General features: G+C 41.6%; 1 protein-coding gene across 1 annotated transcript in view; it reads right to left on the minus strand.

The window, feature by feature from the left end:
- Positions 1 to 711: 711 nt before the first annotated feature.
- Positions 712 to 21,305, minus strand: part of LOC117486411 (histone acetyltransferase p300-like) — a 44,596-nt gene continuing 24,002 nt past the window's right edge. The window contains 16 exon segments of the mRNA XM_034134840.1: positions 712 to 1,186; positions 1,288 to 1,315; positions 1,318 to 1,364; positions 2,981 to 3,037; positions 4,613 to 4,623; positions 4,625 to 4,645; positions 4,647 to 4,725; positions 6,157 to 6,245; positions 10,443 to 10,618; positions 10,798 to 10,861; positions 12,039 to 12,157; positions 14,152 to 14,584; positions 16,450 to 16,911; positions 17,386 to 17,538; positions 19,829 to 19,908; positions 20,221 to 20,295. Of these exon segments, the coding sequence (XP_033990731.1) occupies positions 1,096 to 1,186; positions 1,288 to 1,315; positions 1,318 to 1,364; positions 2,981 to 3,037; positions 4,613 to 4,623; positions 4,625 to 4,645; positions 4,647 to 4,725; positions 6,157 to 6,245; positions 10,443 to 10,618; positions 10,798 to 10,861; positions 12,039 to 12,157; positions 14,152 to 14,584; positions 16,450 to 16,911; positions 17,386 to 17,538; positions 19,829 to 19,908; positions 20,221 to 20,295 (1,985 nt within the window). The 3' untranslated portion in view covers positions 712 to 1,095.

A 21,305-nucleotide genomic window follows, 5' to 3' on the forward strand; every position in this document is an offset into this window, starting at 1 on the left:
AAATCACTTGACTGATGCTTAAACATGCAGGGAGAAAACAAAGCTACAAAAAACCTGATTTGGAAGAAATCAAAGTATGTTTGTTTGTTTGTTTACTTGTGACACATCATTTGGTGATTAGTGACAGGATAATGTGCGACAGAGGTATAATTTGAATTGGTTCAATGTGATACCTCCAAGCATTAAAATTGAAATCATGCTAAAATGGTTTAGTATAAAACCATTAAACGCCTTTCTTGTTAAAGGACAGGCAGGCGTGAACATATTACGCCTGTACTCGCCTCTTTACATTGGCTACCAGTCAGTTTTAGAATACAGTTTAAAATGTTATTGTTTGCATACAAAGCCCTAAACGGTTTAGCCCCACCGTACCTGGCAGATCTTTTAAAACCATACACACCCACACGGTCACTGAGGTCTGCTGACAGACCTCCTTCTTGGTCGTCCGAAATCAAGGTTGAAGCAAGCGAGGAGACAGAGCCTTTGCTGTTTCACTCCAAAAGTATGGAACGAATTGCCCCTGCCAGGTTAGACTTGCTCCACTCTGCCTGTTTTTAATCTCGTTTAAAAACCCACATCTTTTCCCTGGCATTTACAGACCAGGTGACACTTGTGCTTTTACATTTGGGTTTTTATCTTACTTCTGTTTTGTACTGTTTGTACGTCATGTAGGAGAGTTATCAGTCTGTGGCTTCTGATCTGGTTTCAGTGTCTCGTGTTTTACATTGTTTCATGTCCTGTCTGTTCTTCATGTATTCATGCTATGTTTTTATACAGTTGTTGATGTACAGCACTTTGGTCAACTCTGTTGTTTTTAAATGTGCTATAGAAATAAAGTGGATTGGATTAAAAAAGTTCTATATTTACTCCTTTTTATAATAGTTTTTTTTATGAAACAGATTCTCTTCAAGCTCACCAGCAAATTAACTGTCATTATCACAGAATATAAAAAGCTGTTTTCCCGATAAAAGCATCATCAGTAGCCTCATACAAAAAACATATGGGTCATTCTGAGATAATGATAAAAGATACATCATCTCGCCCCAAAAATAATAACAAGAAACTGATGAAATCAAATGTCTAAAGATGGCCGTTTTATAGACCAGAACCACACTTACTTTTGGCCGAATACTTGTTCTCCTTCCTCGTCTTGTTTGTCTTCTTTAAGCAGCCGTCACATACAAAACTGTGAAGAAAAGCAGAGTTGAGTCAGTGAATTACATAAATAAAAAACATAACTTCTCAATAAACGTTGAGAAACGACTGGAATATGAAGTTGTTTCTCACCCCGAGGGCCAGATGGTTTCATGGTGCGGACACAGATCTGATGCATCCGCGGCCGCAGTCCAAACATTTCAACCAGCCTGAAAAACAGAGACACAAAAAATATAATTAATTCAAACTTTAATCCCTGAAGAATGTGGTTTGATCTTCTTTCCCAGATGCTAATAGCCGCGTTCACACCGGAGTACTTTTCCCCGTACTTTAGTTCCGTTAGTACCCCTTATGTCGCGTTCACACCAAAAAGAGCACTTATGCGGCTTTCACACCAGCGCTTTTCCCTTTCTAGCTCCTAGCGAGAGCTTTTCTGGTTCAGCTCCGGTTTCCCTTTTCAGCTCCCGCTCTGTTCACACCGCCCAGAGCTGCCGAGAGATTTTTCCCACAACAACAACGGGCCGGGGCGTCGGGTCGACGATCGTGTTGCTTTATCATACGAAGCCAGATTAAATTAAATAACGGCTTCTCCAACCTTATACTTTTCTCCAGAGTGCCGTGGTTCATTGTTTATTAATGTGTTTCAGCGGCATTTACCGACCGCTACAGTGGCTGGCTGCTCTTCAACGGAGTTTATTCTCCCTTAGCGGCTCTAAAGTATTCACTGTCTGACTGTCACACAAGCAGCTGATACATATCCCCAGTTACCCTTAAGTGAATGTGTTGTCAGTCTGAATTGACGCTGTTTGGACATCACAACGCTGTTATGAAAGTTTCTCTGGTATAACATGGGTGATGTTAGCATAGCAACCGAAGCTAAACGGACTACTTGCTAAAGCCGTTTTCCTCCAGGCAACATTTTACCGGCGTATTTTTCATTATGATTCTACTTGTGATAGTCGGACATGACAACCTGTACAGCCCATGTATGATTCCATCCGATAGCTGCTATAATAACAAACAAAACGTCTGCCTGCTCTCCACAATGATCAATAACAGCGAACGGATGGTCAAAGTAAGGTTTCCTGCACGCCTCGACGTAAGCGACGCCGCGTCATAGCTCCAAAGCTCTTGCCTCTGGACCGACAACTTTTTGGAGCTGGAAGTGAACCGCATTCCGGAGCTATGACGCGCCGCCGCTGCGGTGTGAACAGGAAAAAACGGCGCTTTTCAGGCTCTAGCTCCCAGCAGGAGCTGGAAAAGCGCCGGTGTGAAAGGGGCATTAGTGCCGGGAACTTTTACCCCCATTTTTAGTGCCTGCTGAGAGATGGTACTCTCCTGGGGGAAAAAAGTGCCCCAGTTCTGGTTGGCTGGGCGAATTGCAAACCACGCCTCGTACAACTCTGAAATGTTTTGTAGAGCCGCCATTTTATTATCCTCGCATTAGCATTATTAGCATTAGCATTCGCCCAGCGCACAAACGCAGAGAGACTAACTTATGGCAACACAAAATAAAACATTGGAGCGGTGGAGATGAGGAGGTGTCGGCGTTCTGGCGATTTACTCGGAGGGAGACTTCCGGCCGGGGACTCCGGGTGGCAGTATACGCCGTGAAGTGGTTTGCGGCCTGCCAGTAAACCCAAAGCAGAAGAAGACGAAGTGACGTCAGCGGCTCATTTGCGTAATCTTCCCTCAGGGAAAAGTACTCCGGTGTGAACGCGATCTGTACTAAGTGCCCTGGGGTAATAAGTGCCGGCAGTAAGTACGGCAAAGTACTTGGTGTGAACGCGGCTAATATTTGAGGTTTGGCGAGCCGTTGACTTACAGTTCAGGGTCCAGTGTGTCGTTTTTCTTCTTCTCAAACTGTTCCTTGTTTATCGACCTGAAATCAATTAAGAGGGTGGGTGAGAATATGTAGGATAACGAGGGGAAATTGACGATATACAACAAGAACAACTCAGGCTGTATAAGTAGTGTAAAGCTTAATTCCTAACATTTGAATTCTACATTTTCAACATTCAAATTCATAGTATATCTATTCATTCATGCTGCTTAAAGACGGTAATTCTGCACGGTTTAAGATTAAGATAAGGTAAAATAATAAGTATTTGACCATTTCCAATAACTCTAGATAGCCGTGAAATACAAAAGTATTGACAAAATAAATGTAATACAAAATAAATGTAATATATAAAAAACGAATATCCGAATAACGAAATTGAAACCCGAATAGTACTCCAACGAACGAATATTCGGGTACAGCCCTACTAACTAAGCACTTATATACTAACAAAGCACTATATACTAACTAAGTCACTACGCTTGTATCTAACTAAGCACTTGTATCTAACTAAGCACTTGTATACTAACTAAGCACTTGTATACTAACTAAGCACTTGTATAATACTAACTAAGCACTTGTATACTAACTAAGCACTTGTATACTAACTAAGCACTTATATACTAACTAAGCACTTATATCTAACTAACTAAGCCTTGTATACTAACTAACTTATATACTAGCTACTTACTATACTAACTAAACTTATATACTAACAAGCACTTATATACTAACTAAGCACTGTATACTAACTAAGCACTTATACTAACAAGCACTTATACTAACTAACTAATCACTATACTCTAAGCACTATACTACTAAAACACTCGTATATATAACTAAGCACTTATACTAACTAAGCACTATACTAACTAAGTACTTAATACTAACCAAGCACTTAGATATCTAACCACACTCATATACTAACTAAGACTTATACTAACTAAGCACTTAGATACTAACCAAGCACTTATATACTAACCAAGCACTCCTATACTAACAAAGCACTCATATACTAACAAGCACTTATATACTAACAAGCACTTATATACTAACTAAGCACTCATATACTAACTAAGCACTTATATACTAACTAAGCACTTATATACTATACTAAGCACTATACTAACCAAGCACTTATACTAACTAAGCACTCATACTAACAAAGCACTCATATACTAACTAAGCACTTATATACTAACTAAGTACTTATACTAACTAAGCACTTTATACTACTAATCACTCATATACTAACTAAGCACTTATATACTAACAAAGCACTTATATACTAACTAAGTACTTATATACTAACAAAGCACTTATATACTAACTAAGTACTTATATACTAACAAGCACTTATATACTAACTAATCACTATATACTAACTAAGCACTCATATACTAACAAAGCACTTATAGATATATACTATAACTACTAGAACCTTAGTCATGTATTTGCCAAATACTGTGACAAAGCACCAGTTAAGCAAATATATATATTTCTATGGCATGACACAAAATGGTAGCACTAATGCAAAGAAGTAGTATCTGTAAGGAGGAAGAAGGTGCCGCTCGGTATCATGGGACAAAGCGTTTTGTTATAAACTCTAATACTCACGTCTGAGGCTGGGGTGGGATCGTCGCCGAGGGAAAACCGTGTCCCCCTGGATCTCGTTGAAGCATTTCTCACAGAAGTGGTACCTGTTAGCAATAAGCCCAAATGTTTTTGATCTACACCGTGTCCCCGCAGCAATCAGTCAATCACAGACGGTGGGAGGGAGGGAGGGCATGGCAAAGGGAAGGATGCCACAACAGGAAGTGGGAGCGCAGGACAGCAGGAGAGTCGTCATCAAAAACAGCCAGATTTTTGAGAGGGTGAGGAGGGAGTGTATGGTTGTTCAAGGCAAAAGCAAGCCAATGTTGACACCACAGCCATGGAGAGGGAGGACACACACACACACACACACACACACACACAGGAGGAATGAAGCACACAGCAGAAAGCCAAGGAGCAAAGATTAGCAATTTGGACATGAGACGGATGAACAGCAACAAAAAGCGGCTAAACGTTAGCATCATTAGCTAAACACAGAAGGAGCTAAATGTTAACAGCATTAGCTAAACACAGAAGGAGCTAATTGTAGCAGCATTAGCATCACAGCTAAACACAGCAGGGAGGCAGGTATGCAGACACTAGACAGATGTGAACAGGTGAATAAAGACAGCTGCTGTTCACTCATTCAAGCATTTTAACGTTGGTCCTTTCACATTCAACTCATAAACGTGTACAAAACTTGACGGGATGATAAAAATAACGTTGAAAGAGTGTTAAAAATAACTCAAGGGACGGATTTAAAATTGTTTTCCTCTTACCCGGTAGTGATGTTTATCAATCGAGATAGTTTTGGTGTGATTCGCCGACTGCTGCAATAATAAAATATTGATTTGAGATAAGGTTTTTCGGCGTCCCAGAGGTAAATGAACATGATCGCCTGTTATAACGTTGTATAACCGGCTACAGGTGGGCTTAGATAAGGCCTGAAGTGAAGGTGAATCGTGGCTTTTCTGCCGTGTCATTACCGTTTATATCCATACGAGCAATGTCTGTGTAATCCAATTGTTGCGAGTTCAAAGCTTTATTTTAATTATAATAAAGAACCACGTGCAAAGTGCCTTCTAGTTCATTTATCTTTAAGAGACGAGACTCAGCAACTCACACCAAAAATATCTAAATTGATCAAACGAACTACGAGTAAGACCAACAAAAAAAAAAGGTGTGTTTTTTATTTTTATTTTAGGTGCTGTCCCTTTAAGACTTTTGCCTTATTCCTACAATACAAATTCCATTCACGTAAGTAAGTTCAAATTCATATTTTTCAAACATTCTGTGCTGAGGTGTTGTTTATAGATTAGCTTTAAGACACCAAGAACAACTTAAGGAATGTGAGAAGAGAGGACCCATTGTTAAAATGCCATTAGGCACCACACGGAGGTCTAAAAACAGGCAAACATGAAGTGAAGGGAAGCGTTCGGGGACACAGAGTTAATCCGATGAACACCCAATGCATCTCTCATATTATTATCATTTCCTCTTTTATTCAAACATGCTTCCATATTAGCCGTTTCCACCCTTCATTACGTTGCGTTTCACTCCTTTCATACCTGTTCTGGTAGCTGAAGTAAGCAGCGTCTCTGGGAATAGTGCACAGCTGCTTTCCGTAGCAGCAAAGTGTCTGAGGCGAGAACTCCAGCTGAGGGACAGAAACAAAACAAAACAGGATAAATAAGTTGTTAATCTCTTGAACTTTAACACTTTTAACGTAAAGCCACCTCAGCTCAATTGGCAACAGACACAATATGAAAAAGACAAGGTTTTACTACTTTTTAAGTCAAATTTGAGCACTTTTTCAACCATTTTCGAGGTGCATTTGCAAGTTTTTCAGCACCTCACAGCTCTTGTATATTACATATTCATATACAGTGCATACACCAATTGGCCACTTTATAAAGAGACAGCTGTACAATATAGTATTCTATAATAATAATTGCTTTATTAAGGACACAAATGGCGCATTTACACTGCAGCGCGTAGCACGGTTTTAAGCGTGCCGTGCCAAACCCGGCCCGTTTATTGTTGCGTTTCCACTAGGGGTAGTTCCGGCTAACGGGTACTTTTTCACAGTTTTTCTGGCGCTCCAAAATCGAGGTTCTTTCCGGGCCAACAACCGGGAATATGCTAAACTAGTGACGTGAGTGGCTACAACTACAACGATCATATTTTCTACCGTGATTTAATTGTAAAACACGTTTCAAAATGATGCCGAAGTAACAACATACTGATACCGGTTAGTAAAAACCATGAATTAATGCTTTGTCAAGTCTGCAGACAGACGGCAGGCGAAAAACCTTTTAAAATGCGTGTGTTCTAAATGGAGATCGGCTAAGCTAACGCAGTATATGCTCCGACCGTCCACACTCACAACAACGGCCTATACAGACATAAATAAACCAGCGACTGTATTCACCATGACACAGGCAGTCTGTGGTTTGTACTTGTTTCACTTTTGTCTAGTTTCTGAACATATATGAGGAGCTGTGAGCTCTGAGTGCTAACAGCTAACGGCTGATGTTGGTTTTGTGGTTCGCATTAAAGATGACGTCACGGCTCCGCCTACACTGCGTTACTATAGTTACTGCCCCAGCTACTAAACTGTAATGGAAATGCAGCATAAAGTGAGCCTGGCCTACCAAGGCCTAACTATACCGTACTAAGCCGAGCGAGGCCCTGCAGTGGAAATGCGCCAAAAGATAAGGTCCATACAAGCAGGATACAGATTGCTTTCATGATGCCTATTATTCAGCGAGATGGGGATTTAATATCCCTTTTAAAAACTCCACAATAAATTCAAGTGTTTTAAAAGGAAAAGAGCTCTCTGGGTTTCCATTGATAGACTCTATTAAGCATATGATACAGGGTTCACACAGCTTTTCAGATTCCTAGTCTTTGTACAAACCCTCATACTAGAATTAAAAGGGAACTTTAAGTCAAACAAGACTTTGGTTTATAGACTTGTTTTGTGTTATTATTCTACAAATTCCAGTTGTTTTAATACATTATTTGAAGGAAAGTAGATCAAATATACTGAAAGGGAAGTACAGTGCAAGATATGTGATGAGAAAAAGCAAAAACAAGACATATCATATTATGAAAAAAAGGACATCGCTGAACTTACATCCACCTTAAATCTCCCGAGTGAAGTTCAGCTAATTTCTGTTTTTGCTCAAAACTCATTACAGTTCCTCTCACCTGAGGGGCTACTTTGCTTTGTCTCATTGTCAGGAGTAACCTTTCTGCTATCCTCTCATTATTAAAGGCCAATCACTTTTGTTATTTGTCTGCTAAAACCAAGAATAGCAGAGTCTAATAAGAGCTGAAATGTGATATGGCGTTGGAATGCCAAAAGCCAAATTTAGCATCGAACACACTTCGCTGCTTCCACTTTCAGACGTGAACGATTGGGAGTCAATTTCTGCATTTTACTCACACACACACACACACACACACACACATTCTCAGCGTAAATAACTCTCCCAGGAAGCTCCGTTCACCTCGAGGGAAGATTACCCACCAAGATTTAGCTTCAAAATTGATTAATCTGCCGAACATTTTAATCAATTAATTTGTCTATAAAATGTAAAAGAATAGTGAAAAGAGTTCATCCCAGTTCACAAAGAGCAACATTATGGCTTTAAATGTCTTGTTTTGTCAATACAGACTTAAAAACTTCAGTTAAGTATGATATAGAACAAAGATAAGTAGGAAATCTCCACATTTATCTCCATAAAACAGCCATTTTTGCACAAATATGTTTAACTTTCCAACTGATAGATTATCAAAAGAGTTGCCGATTCTTTTTTCTGTTGATCCTCTAAGACAGGGTACTAGTCGAGGGCCGGACTGGTTCAATGTACTGAAATGAATTTATTGCACATATTAAACCTGGAACTAACAAAGCTTCAATGATTGCCTATAAAAACAACATTAAACATTAAATAATCAGTTGCATTCATTTCTTATGATTACATTTTTCCACAGGCCAACAACAGCTTCAAAAAAACTATTTCCCTCATAGAACAAACCAAACATGCCCTGTTGTCTCAAGAAAGAAAGTGCAGAAGGAAACATCCATGTAAACTCAGTGTGCTGCTCTGTGATGCTAGCTCAAGCCAGATACTTGGCATCTCATCTTGGGTGCAAGTTCATCAATGTTTGGGGTCAGGCTCTGAGCGGAGGAAATCCTCAGGATTGAGTGAAGGTGTGCGTGCAATATACCGGAGGGCCAGATCTAATAGTAATTAGAAATGATCCTGCGGGCCGAAATTAAATCCACCAAGGGCCTGATTTGGCCCCCGGGCCTTGAGTTTGACACATGTGCTCTAAGGAATGAGCCCACTAAGTGCTGCAGCTCTAAATAAAAAATATAGCCATCTCTTAACTCTTAAATATCAGAAGTTAAAAACATACTTTAAATCACTTCTTAAAACCCACCGCTTCTCCTTAGCGTTTTGACATCTTGTAGATTGTTGCTTTAAAATTGTCTATTGTTTTTACTTGTACGTTTTATGGTGTGTGAGCTGAGCTGTGTGACTTTTGTATGTATGTTTGTTTATTTGACTGTACAGCACTTTGGTCTGGAGGTTTAAAAGTGCTTCATAAATAAAGCTGTATTGTATTGTAGACTTTCTCCTTGATTTGTATAATTACTGCGCCTTCCCAATAATAATTACACATCCTTCTCTCCAGTCATCTCTCCCGTCTCACCTTCCTCCCACAGCAGTATCCGAAGTTAGAAATAGTCAAACGAGTTAATCCCAGTTCACTAAGACCAAAGTGATGGCTTCAAATGTCTTGTTTTGTCAGTAAAATAAATTCTTCAGTTTAATATTGAGCAGGGAATCTCCACATTTATCTCCATAAAACTCAGATTATCCAAAAAGTTGATGATTATTTTTTCTGTTGATCATCTAAGGAATGAGCCCACTAATGGCGCATTTCCACCATGGCACGGAGCGCGGTTTAAGCGTGCCGTGTCGTGCCGTGCCCGTTTTTGGTTGCGCTTCCACTAGGCCTAGTTCCGGCCCGGGGCCACTTTTTCACCTCTTTTCTGGCCCGACAAAATTGTGGTTCTAACAAACAGGGCTGAGTCGGGCTGAGTATGCTAAACTAGAGAGAGGATCGCTGGCAAGGGGGCTACAACTACAACAAGATGGACATATTTGACCGTGATTTAATTGTAATACACGTTTCAAAATGATGCCGAAGTAACAACATACTGATACCGGTTAGTAAAAACCATGAATTAATGCTTTGTCAAGTCTGCAGACAGACGGCAGGCGAAAAACCTTTTAAAATGCGTGTTTTCTAAATGGAGATTGGCTAAGCTAACGCAGTATATGCCCCGACCGTCCACACTCACAACAACGGCCTATACAGACATAAATAAAGCAGCGACTGTATTCACCATGACACAGGCAGTCTGTGGTTTGTACTTGTTTAACTTTTGTCTAGTTTCTGAACAGATATGAGGAGCTGTGAACTCTGAGTGCTAACAGCTAACGGCTGTGTTGTTTTTCTGGGGTTCTCATTGAAGATGACGTCACGGCTCCGCCTACACTGCGTTACTATAGTAACTACCCCAGTTCCTAAACTGTAATGGAAGCGCAGCATGAAGTGAGTCGGCCCTGTTAAGGCCCAACGCGGCCAAGCCGTACCGAGCGAGGCCGAGGCCGACCGTGTGGTGGAAATGCGCCATAAGTGTTGAAGCTCTAAATAAAAACAAAGCCATCTCTTAACTCCAATTTCCATACTTTCTCCTTGATTTGCATAATTACTGCGCCTCCCTAACACACATTTCCCTCCAGCCATCCCTCCTTCTCTCCCGTCTCACCTTCCTCCCGCAGCAGTATCCGAGGCTCTGCATCACCGGGTCGATCTCCTGCTCGAACACCTCGGCCAGCTTGGAGCAGTACTTGTAGACTCGAGATGTTTTGCGGTTGTAGAGCCAGGCGTTGTTGAACATCACCCAGATGTCGTCTACGTACTGCCACGGCTCCTGGTACTGACCTGCCACACAAAAACAAAAGATCATGTCAGAGAAAACACTTATTTTTGAATACAGCATTAAAAAAAATAGTGCAGTGCAATGGATTTGTTTTTATATATGTTAACTCCATATCACTGTATCCACAATTAGATGTATCTTTTCATATTCGATGTCTATTTTGTTTCCAGCTGTTACTAACCTGTATCCAGTTTCCGCTTGATAGTAGATAGGTCCATGGGATTCTTCACAATATCAAAGTAGTCCTGCAAGACACAACAAAGTGCCATGTGATTAAATTGAACATTTTGTCACACACACACACACACACACACACACACACACACACACACACACACACACACACACACACCACACACACACACACACCACACACACACACACACACACACACACACACACACACACACACACACACACCACACACACACACACACACACACACACACACACACACACACACACACAACACACACACACACACACACACACACACACACACACACACACACACACACACACACACACACAACACCACACACACCACACACACACACACACACACACACACACACACACACACACACACACACACCACACACACACACACACACACACACACACACACACACCACACACACACACACACACACACACACACACACACACACACACACACACACACACACACACACACACACACACACACAGTCCTGTAACTTAGCGCAGTTCTTTATAATTATGTAATCAGTCAATGTACAATTGAATTTCAACATGCGGTGAAAGACAAGTTACAAAGATGTTTGTGTATGCTCTCATACAGTTCCAGGGTATATGCAGGAATCCTGAAGTCAAATGTAAAACCTTTTAAGACCTTTTTAAAGACCCTTTCCATACATTTTAAGACCTCATCGCCACTTGGAGTTTTAACCGGTTACAGTATTGATTGTCCTTCCTCCTTATCTTCCAACCATTTGGACGCAGACTTGCATTTCCCCATAACGATGTTGTTTAACAACCGGCGTAAACGGAGCTTCACGCGCTATCAAGCAGTGAGCGCGCGATGTCCTGTTCAGATGACGTCAAACCCAACGGGATGCCATAAATAAACTACACAGAATCACACTGCACACCTACGCAATGATTACATTCAGGCAGACTGTAGAATACAACCTCTTTGGACAATTGATATACTTATTGAAAACAAGCTACAAAATGTAATACCTTGGAAAATGCCGTTTAATACTTTTTAATAGCCTTCATTTTCGCTAAATTGATTTATCAACTTTTAATACTTTTTAAGACCCCGCAGACACCCTGCAAAACAATTAAGCATGTGAGCAGCAGACCACACATGCACAGGGACAGAGCAGTTTATACGCAAGGAATACAATGAATCTGAAGTCCAGCAGGGATACGTACAGGTATGCAGAGCAGCAGAGGGTCCACAGGCATCCTGAAGGGCAGAGACTCTGGATCCTGTCGGTACAGAGACTCCAGCGTCGGCATCAGAGCCTGGCGGAGCTCCTCTGGCTTAAAGACTGGAGGAAAGAGAGATTAAGAGAATAATTAGATTACAGAGAAATCAGAAAACGTTTCCCTGCTTCGCTTCCCCCCCTTAAAACCTACTTATTTTTATATATATATATATATATATATATATATATAAATAGTTATCAGCGCAATAAACCGTATTTGATTTCATATTCTCTTCTTGTACATATCATATTCTATTTACATGTATATGTGACCTGCTCCATCGAAATCAGTCGCATTGACCCGAAGACACATTTTGAGTTGTATACACTGTTGGAAAGAGGAGATTCCTAGCTTTCTAATGATATCAGGATTGTTCTTGTACTCCAAATATTAAGCAAAATATGTCACATTATATAATGACTATCACCGAGTCATCACTTCTCTGGAATCCATCGATCTGATTGATTATTAGCGGAGCAAATTATCAGAGGAGTACGGAGAGAAGATATTTTCGTCTGGATTACTGGTCTGGGGGATGGGGAAGCTCGTGAGTGTGTGTGTGTGTGTGTGTGTGTGTGTGTGTGTGTGTGTGTGTGTTTGTGTGTGTGTGTGTGTTTGTGTATTTTTGCGTTTGTGTATTTTGTGTTTGTTTCCCGGGGAAAACACTCACGAGAAACACCGGCTGTTGTTATGCGTGCTGTGACGTCAAGTTACTCTGTTCTCCGCTTGTAATTATGCCGTTACAAGCTCCAAAGTTGTATTTATCATCTGAATTTGCCGAAACAAGTTTAATATTCTGAAAGCCAAGACTTTGTTTCATTGAAATCAGATGAAAACAAACTGTCACGGACCCTGCCGTGTTATCTATGATTACTATACGCCTTACATTCATAATGTCAGCCGGAGGGAGGGGGAGCTGCGCTACGGAACAGCAGGGTGCGAGTGAGAGCTGTCTTCTTCCCTTTACAAGCTTCAAACATGTATTGATCGTGTGATTTTGGAAATAAAAGTTTCATATTCTGAAAGCCAAGACTTTGTTTATTTAAAATCAAACAAAACACCCGAACAACTATTTTTTTTACGCAAATCCACGTTTATTTTGAAATGACCCGATAGAGCAGGTCACAAATAGACTTTTTGCACAATTTTGTATTTTATTATATATGTTGCATTGTTGGAGGAGCTCAGGTCAGAAGAATTTCATTGCCATTTCTACACTGTAGCTTATGTGCATATGAAGATAAGACCTTTAAACAGGGTTCCTGCAGGTTTCACCAACTCAAATGTAAGACTTTTTAAGACCGCTTTGAATAGAATTTAATACCTATTTCATAGCAAGAAAGTATGAAGGAAAATTGCTATGAAAGAAGAAATACGTCCCATAATTACTTACAAAGTAAATGTAATCATGTTCAACATAAGAACGATGACTGAACATAACAGTACACAGAACTGTGTTAGCTTGTTAGACAAAAAGTGTATGTCTTCATGCCGTTGTATGATTGGTGTTTAACTACGGTATTTAGCGTCCACAGCACCTCCGCTTTTAGGGTTGACGTAAACTCAAACGTCACCAAATACGGTTGAACTTACACTTCCCCATATTTATTTGTAGGTAGATTCGAAGATACCAAGGTTTCTGACTGCCGCTAGCTGAAGCTTGGTTGCTAGGTTACTAGCTGGGTGTTCTCCGATAAGGGGCCGGGGGAAACAAAGTTAGTGATTACTGGTTCAATGTTGATTTATTTCAATACAAATTGTTGGGGGGAACTGAAAGGCTCTTACCGTACTGGTTACTTTGCAGCCCAGACATTTCCCCCAAAACACATTTAGACGCGATCGCTACACAGTACCTTTAAAATCCCATCATTTTGAAGACCTTCTAAATCATATTTAAGACCTTTCTTATTTTTTTTGATCAAATTTAAGACTTTTTAAGACCCCGCGGGAACCCTGTTTAAATCTTTGAAAAGAACATAATACAACCATTTTGCGTTGAAAATGACTCGCTAGGAGATGTTTAAAAACTGCATTTTAGCTCAGAAGGGAAACTCACTCTTCTTTTTGGCTGCAGTCTGAGCTGAAGCTGAATCCGACGTCTCCTCTTCATCCTTCACCTCCGTCTTTATTTCCGGTTTCCTATCTTCCGTCTTAACGCTCACCATCGTCGTCGTCGTTTTAGTCGTCGATGATGATGATTCCATGGGAAGCCCTTTGCCTCCCTCTCCGGGGGACTCCTCCTTTTTCACCTCCAGCTTCACAGGCTTCTCCTCAGCTTTCATGTTGCTGAGCTTCCCTCCCTTGGAGCAGCTGCCACTGTCGCTCTCCTCCTCCTCCTCGTCCTGCTGCTGCTGCTTGATCTCCATCTTGGAGTCGTGGTTGGCGGTGGAAGCGTTGGACTGCGGCTGCTGGGAGGAAGCGTCCAAGCTGCTGACGGAGGCCGGGGTCAGCGCCTGATTGTCTGCGTGGAATGAACCCTTCTGGGACAACTAGAGAGAGGAGACATAGGATCAAAACTCAGGTGCATGGAAACAGGGAATCAGAGATATTAAAGGACTGGATAAAAGCTTTGACAAGATAAAAGTAGATTAACGTTAAGTGAAGCATTGGACAAACTTTAACACAAATTATAAAGCTGGATCATAACTGAGGACACGGTAAAATGTTAAGTGCTGTATGAGGAAAAAGCTGATTAAAATAACCCTTTTATCAATAGGGTTTGAAACCTTGACCTGACATGATCTTATCTTCATGTCATCATCGTATTGTTGTGTCAAGTTGGGTCATAATGAGTCCAGTATTGAAGGAGAACCCTGCAGAGGACATCCTTAATTTGGGCTGCAATGTAATCCTTTGGCGCAACTGCACACCTTTAATGCATGTCCAAAGAAAATTGACTTGCTATTGACCGGCTCAGATTGGAATTATAAGCGCCTTACAACATTGTGCAAAGGAGCCTTCAGAGAAATAAAACTTTGTTAGCGTTATTTAAAAGATTTTCAATGTCAAGATTGTGGATGCAACAGGAGATTACAGAATGAGACTCCTCAGAGCGAGACTTGGGTTAGCCACAATTACAAAAATGCAAGCAAAATGAAACGACCCTACAGAAAAATGTTTCCTTTTTTCTATAGGGTTCTTTGAATAATGTTGTGAGACACTTTTGATGGCAAGAAACAAGGCACTTTTAGTGGATATACATTAAATGGGGCAACATTTCCCCGAAAGACTAATATTGCATAATGTTTTGCGGCTGCAGCACTGTCAGTCAATTTCACTTATTGTGTTGATTAGTCACATTACCATGGGAAAACAGGGTGCAGATTAAAAGCGTCTGCCACAGAATTATTGGAATCTATGCGATAAAATAAACTGGTCTTAATGTATGAATAATAATAATAATACATGTGTGATTTATATAGCGCTTTTCCTGGTGCTCAAAGCGCTTTACAATCAAGACTAAGACCCCGTTTACACGAGGACGAAACGGAACGGCGGAAACGGACCCCGCAAACGATAACAGGTCCTAAGGTGGATAGATCTGCAAACGGAACGCTCTGGGGGGCCAAACGGCTCCGTGTGTACGCCCTATACGATAATGTCCCGATAGATGAAGCCATAGCCCCACCTCTGCTGCTCACTGCTGTAGCATGGTCAGTAGCTGCTGTCAGTAGCTAGTGACCATGCTACAGATGTTAGTGCAAAATCTACAGCTCCTCTACCACAACCATCAGCAACAAGTGGACATGGAGAATTACATGAACTACATGTTGCTAAATCCACCGCGGAGAATAAACAGAAGGGCAACCATGGCAACCATGCTCCGGGGTCTTCTTCGCTGCTTTTGGTGTATTTTGTGGCGGCAGCAGCGCCACTTACAGGCCCGGCATATGTACTACAGCGTCTCCAGCGGGTCGAGCGGTCTCGTGTGAAGGGACACGTTAAATGAATCGAATGCGTGTGAACGGAAGACTTTTTTGAAAACGCATAAGGTGCGTAAACGCAAACGTTCCCGTGTAAATGGGGTCTCAAGGACAGTTTCATCCCACAGGCCATAAGACCGTTAAACACCTGAACTTTTGAAAGAACATCCATAACATTCATCTGTAACTTATATATCAATATTCCAATTACTTGTATATAGACTATTCTGCACTATTTCTATTATATTATATTTTATTTGTATTTACTTGCACTATTTTATCTGTTTTATTGTGTTGCTCTGTTGGAGGAGCCTGAGACCTAAGATGTTCATTGATATATATACTGTAGCTATGTACACATGACAATAAGAGCCTTGAATCTTGAATCTAAAGAAGAAAAATAAGTATGTGAAAGTGTAAACCCCACTGACCGGAGTGCGTGGCAGCTGAGACCCGTGAGGCGTTGAGCTGGATCCTAACCCCGGATGAGAGGGAGTGGTGGAGCCCGAGGAGCCCATGTGCTGCTGCTGCTGCTGCTGCTGCTGCTGCTGGAGGGGCTTGTTGGAGGCGGGGCCCTGGCTCTGTGGAGGGGCTGAAGGGGGCCCCAGTGCGTTGGGTGTGTGCGGCTGCGGCGTCTGGGACCCGGGGTGTCTGGGGGGGGTCTGGTGAGGAGTGGGGGAGCGGCTGTGGGCGGGGGAGGGCGAGCTGCGCATGGCTGCCAGGTGAGGGATGGAGCTGGGCTGCTGGTTTGAGTTCGATGGAGTCATGGAGGACGCTCCGACGCTCTGAGGACCCAGAGGCCCCACAGAGGAGACGCTGCCGGGACCCCCGACTGAACCGGGCTGAGCGAGAGGACTCGAGACCGGGAGAGAGGGGGGGGTGCCCATCTGCGTCTGGGGAGGAGGGTGCAAAGAAAGAGGGTCAATATTCAGGTATATCAGGTGATTAAAGATCCTTTATTCATCTTTAAAAAGTCAGAAATGTTTAACTCTAAAAGATACTGAAATAATGACGCTTTTATTACTAGATATTCAAACTATATGAATTCCCATTTTACTGGATTACCTAAACGTTTATTTAAAAATAAAAAATCAACATAGTAAGCTAAAGGGCTTTAATTATTTAAATTGTATACTATTGACTATTATTAATTGATTTTAAACACTTTATTGTCATTATTTTTAGTCTTGCAAAATTGTCCCAAAATGATGCTATGTAATGAAAGTCGAGTTACTTATTTAAACTGTATCTCTATCCTTAGAAACAAAAAATAACTATTTTCTTTTTGTGGAAACTACCTCTGTCCTTAGTCCTATATCTTAACTTGCCACACAGACTAACAGGTGAATGACTTCAGGCCGTCTCACCTGTCCCAGCCCTGCCTGAGCTCCAGGTTGAGCCATCCCGCTCTGAGCTGCTCCGACTCCTGGTCCTGATCCAGGAAACTGACCCTGGGTCAGATACTGGTTCTGCAGCTGGTTCACATTCGGCTGCCCCATCCTGGGTCCCACCATTCCCATCTGGAACATCAAAGGGCAGGGGTTAAAAATGCCTACACAACTTTTTTCTAGCATGCAATTTCGCTAGTTATAGTTGTATTTTCTTAACCTATTTTGTAACAACAAACATTTATTTTGATTTACATACAACAAATGTTTGAACATTACACCCTGGAAGCTACTGTATGAAAAGACACTTCAACTTAGGTCAACTTCTAGTTTTTATGCACCCCTAAAATGGAACAAACTTCCAGAAAACCTGAGGTCTTCACCAACGCTGAGTTCTTTTAAATCGAGGCTAAATACCGTACTTGTTTTAGCTGCCTACCCAGAAGTCTTAACTTGTTTTAGCACCTACAGTATTTACAATGTCTGTATCTCTTTTATGCATGGTTTTTAAGAACTAAGAGCCGATCGAGTTCACACCGGAATAAGTCCCTGAGGGAAGATTACGCAAATGAAGCCGCTGACGTCACTTCTTCTTCTTCTTCTGCTTTGGGTTTACTGGCAGGCCGCAAACAACATCACGGCGTATACTGCCAGAGGTGGGACCAAGTCATTGTTTTGCAAGTCCGAGTCAAGTCTCAAGTCTTTGTGCTCAAGTCCAAGTCAAGTCTCAAGTCAGGATGGGAAAGTTCAAGTCAAGTCCAAGTCCTAAACTTTGACAAAACGAGTCTTAAACAAGTCCTTATGTGCTTTTCACCAAATGTAATGACATCGATCAACAGAATAATACTTAATAATCAAACTGCTCTTTATTAGTCACATTAATAATTTAATAATCCATTTTCTCTCTGCTGGTAAAGTAACGTGTTTGTCTTCTATTGTAAGAGGGATCAGTAAGGTAAGGCTACTGTGACGGTTTGATTCAGAAGGAGTTTAATGTATAAGATCCCTGATGTTGAGGTATCCAGAATGTTTATTTCCACTGTGTACAACATGTTATAAGGGACCCACAATCTATCTTTATGCAAGGGATAATGTGCAGCGAGGCGTCTCTATGGGGAAAAGAACACCTGAATCTAGATCCCTCTGCAGGTGGTACTTTAACTATATTTTGATGCTAATACTTTTGTACTTTTACTTGTAACATTTTGAATGCAGGACTTTTTATTGTAACCGAGTATTCCTACACTCTGGTACTGTTACTCAAGTACAAGATCTGAACTTCTCCTACCTCTGACAATAAATCCTGAGTGGTTACCAAAAAAAAACCCTGCTCTGAAGGTTATTTTCATTTTACAAATCCTGCACTCAGCTTTGCTTTCTCCAATATCATTGACATGCAGCCAGAAGCTGCTTCTTTTTTCGGTTTTCGCTAATTTCTTGACTTTTTCCGACGCGCTTGCATTTAAATCTGTCTCCCCGTCGCTCTGTGTAGCTGGCCTGTACCACTACACCTGCTGTCTTTGGAGCGTCTGCCCCCCACCCTTCTTTCACATAATGGTATGATCCTAGTGTGTCCTCACATATGATTGGCCGCATGGTGGCCCAGCTAAATAAAGACCCGCCCCTGCCTGCAAGGATTCTCAGCAAGAGTTGCAGCGGCTGGAGATTCTGCTCTCCCCGACGGGTGTCTGCTCTTCTTGCGGCATCTCGCGATCGGCGTGTTGGAGACCTCTGAATTAAATTATCAAGTCACCTCAAGTCAGAAGGCTCAAGTCCAAGTCAAGTCCCGAGTCATTGGTGTTCAAGTCCAAGTCGAGTCGCAAGTGTTTTGTGATTTTGTCAAGTCGAGTCCAAAGTCATCAAATTGGTGACTCGAGTCTGAATCGAGTCCAAGTCATGTGACTCGAGTCCACACCTCTGTATACTGCCACCCGAAGTCCCCGGCCAGAGGTCCCCGGAGTTGGGGACTGGCTTCAGTAGAAGCTGCTGGGACTCCCAGCAGCTTCTACTGAAGCCTTCCGAGTAAATCACCAGAACGCCGACACCTCCTCATCTCTCCACCATTTTTCTTTTGTGTTGCCATAAGTTAGTCTCTCTGCGTTTGTGCGCTGGGCGAATGCTAATGCTAATAATGCCAATGCGAGGATAATAAAATGGCGGCTCTCCAAAACATTTCAGAGTTTTACGGGGCGTGGTTTGCAATTCGCCCAGCCAATCAGAACTGGGGAACTTTTTTCCCCCAGGAGAGTACCATCTCTCAGCAGGCACTAAAAATGGGGGTAAAAGTTCCCCGGCACTAAGTACTCTTTTTGGTGTGAACGCGACATAAGAGGTACTAACGGAACTAAACGGGAAAAGTACGGGGAAAAGTACTCCGGTGTGAACGCGCCTTATGTGATAAAGGTGTGTGTTCAGGACTGACCTGGTTGCCAGACGCTCCCATGGGGAGAGGAGACCTCTGGCCCATCGACTGCATCCCCATCTGATTGAACTGATTCATTCCTGAGAAAACACACATTGTTATTGAAACAACACAAAATAACAATTTCATTTGAAAACCACACTTATATTGTATTTTGTTTCTAAATGGCTCTAAGTGCAGAAATGTGGTTTGTATTGCAACATTTTCCAATTGTTTTGTTGTGATTTTTTTTATTAAAATGGAGCTGTACAGTATGTACACTACGTGGTGTAAAAACCATGGCAATAATATCCTTGGAAACATTTCCTGTGAAAAAAATGTTTCTGTCTTTTCGGCTGAACCATAAACTGATGAATTTAACTAATATTTCATGATGTCTTGTGTTTGTTTACCTGGGACTTGCATTCTGTTGACCATCTGATTTGGTCCAGGGGGTCGAACCATTGATGGGTCAGGGAGCGGACCGTCTGAAAAACAGAGACAAGAGATTTAAAAAATGAAGTTGTCATCTGGAGAGCACAGGAGAGAAGGAGGGGTGGAGATGTCCCGACCAAGTATGTGTGGAGAGGTTTGTACCAACTCTGGAATGCTGCCTGCCGTGTGGGACAGTTAATTCAAAATGTGTGTAAAATGTGATGTGAACAAATCTGCACAAGCTTCTGTATTCAGGGGACCGTCAGGACAGCGAGACAACATTGTTAGAAAAGTGTAAAGCATGTCAAAGTAACGGAGGAAAACGTTGATTCTGTAACATTTAAGATCAGGTGCCAGGATCTTAACCTATGTTGTGAGAATTGACTTCAATGAGTCTTAAAACTCCACTTAATGCTGCAGAAATATGAATTAAGATGACACAACTTTTGCAGTCCCATATCATGGCTTGCTTAAAATCTCAAAGCACGAGGTAAGATAAGATAAGAGTTACAAAACAATGCTTAAATGTCCTCATGTCACATTCCTCTGGATTAAATCATCATTCACGAGAATGCGTGCTGCCCGGCATATCGTGAGCACGCATGTATCATAGGTGCAATTTATAGTCACTTTATATATTATATATTTAACGTTTTAGCTTGTATTGTCAAAATGATACTTATACTGTCTGTTGTGTGTCTGTTGTGTGTGATAGACTGTCTGTTGTGTGTCTGTTGTGTGTGATTGACTGTCTGTTGTGTGTGATAGACTGTCTGTTGTGTGTCTGTTGTGTGTGATTGACTGTCTGTTGTGTGTCTGTTGTGTGTGATTGACTGTCTGTTGTGTGTCTGTTGTGTGTGATTGACTGTCTGTTGTGTGTCTGTTGTGTGTGTGATTGACTGTCTGTTGTGTGTCTGTTGTGTGTGATTGACTGTCTGTTGTGTGTGTGATTGACTGTCTGTTGTGTGTCTGTTGTGTGTGATAGACTGTCTGTTGTGTGTCTGTTGTGTGTGATTGACTGTCTGTTGTGTGTCTGTTGTGTGTGATTGACTGTCTGTTGTGT

This window comes from Trematomus bernacchii, unplaced genomic scaffold (genome assembly GCF_902827165.1).
Source record: "Trematomus bernacchii unplaced genomic scaffold, fTreBer1.1, whole genome shotgun sequence".
Taxonomy (NCBI): domain Eukaryota; kingdom Metazoa; phylum Chordata; class Actinopteri; order Perciformes; family Nototheniidae; genus Trematomus; species Trematomus bernacchii.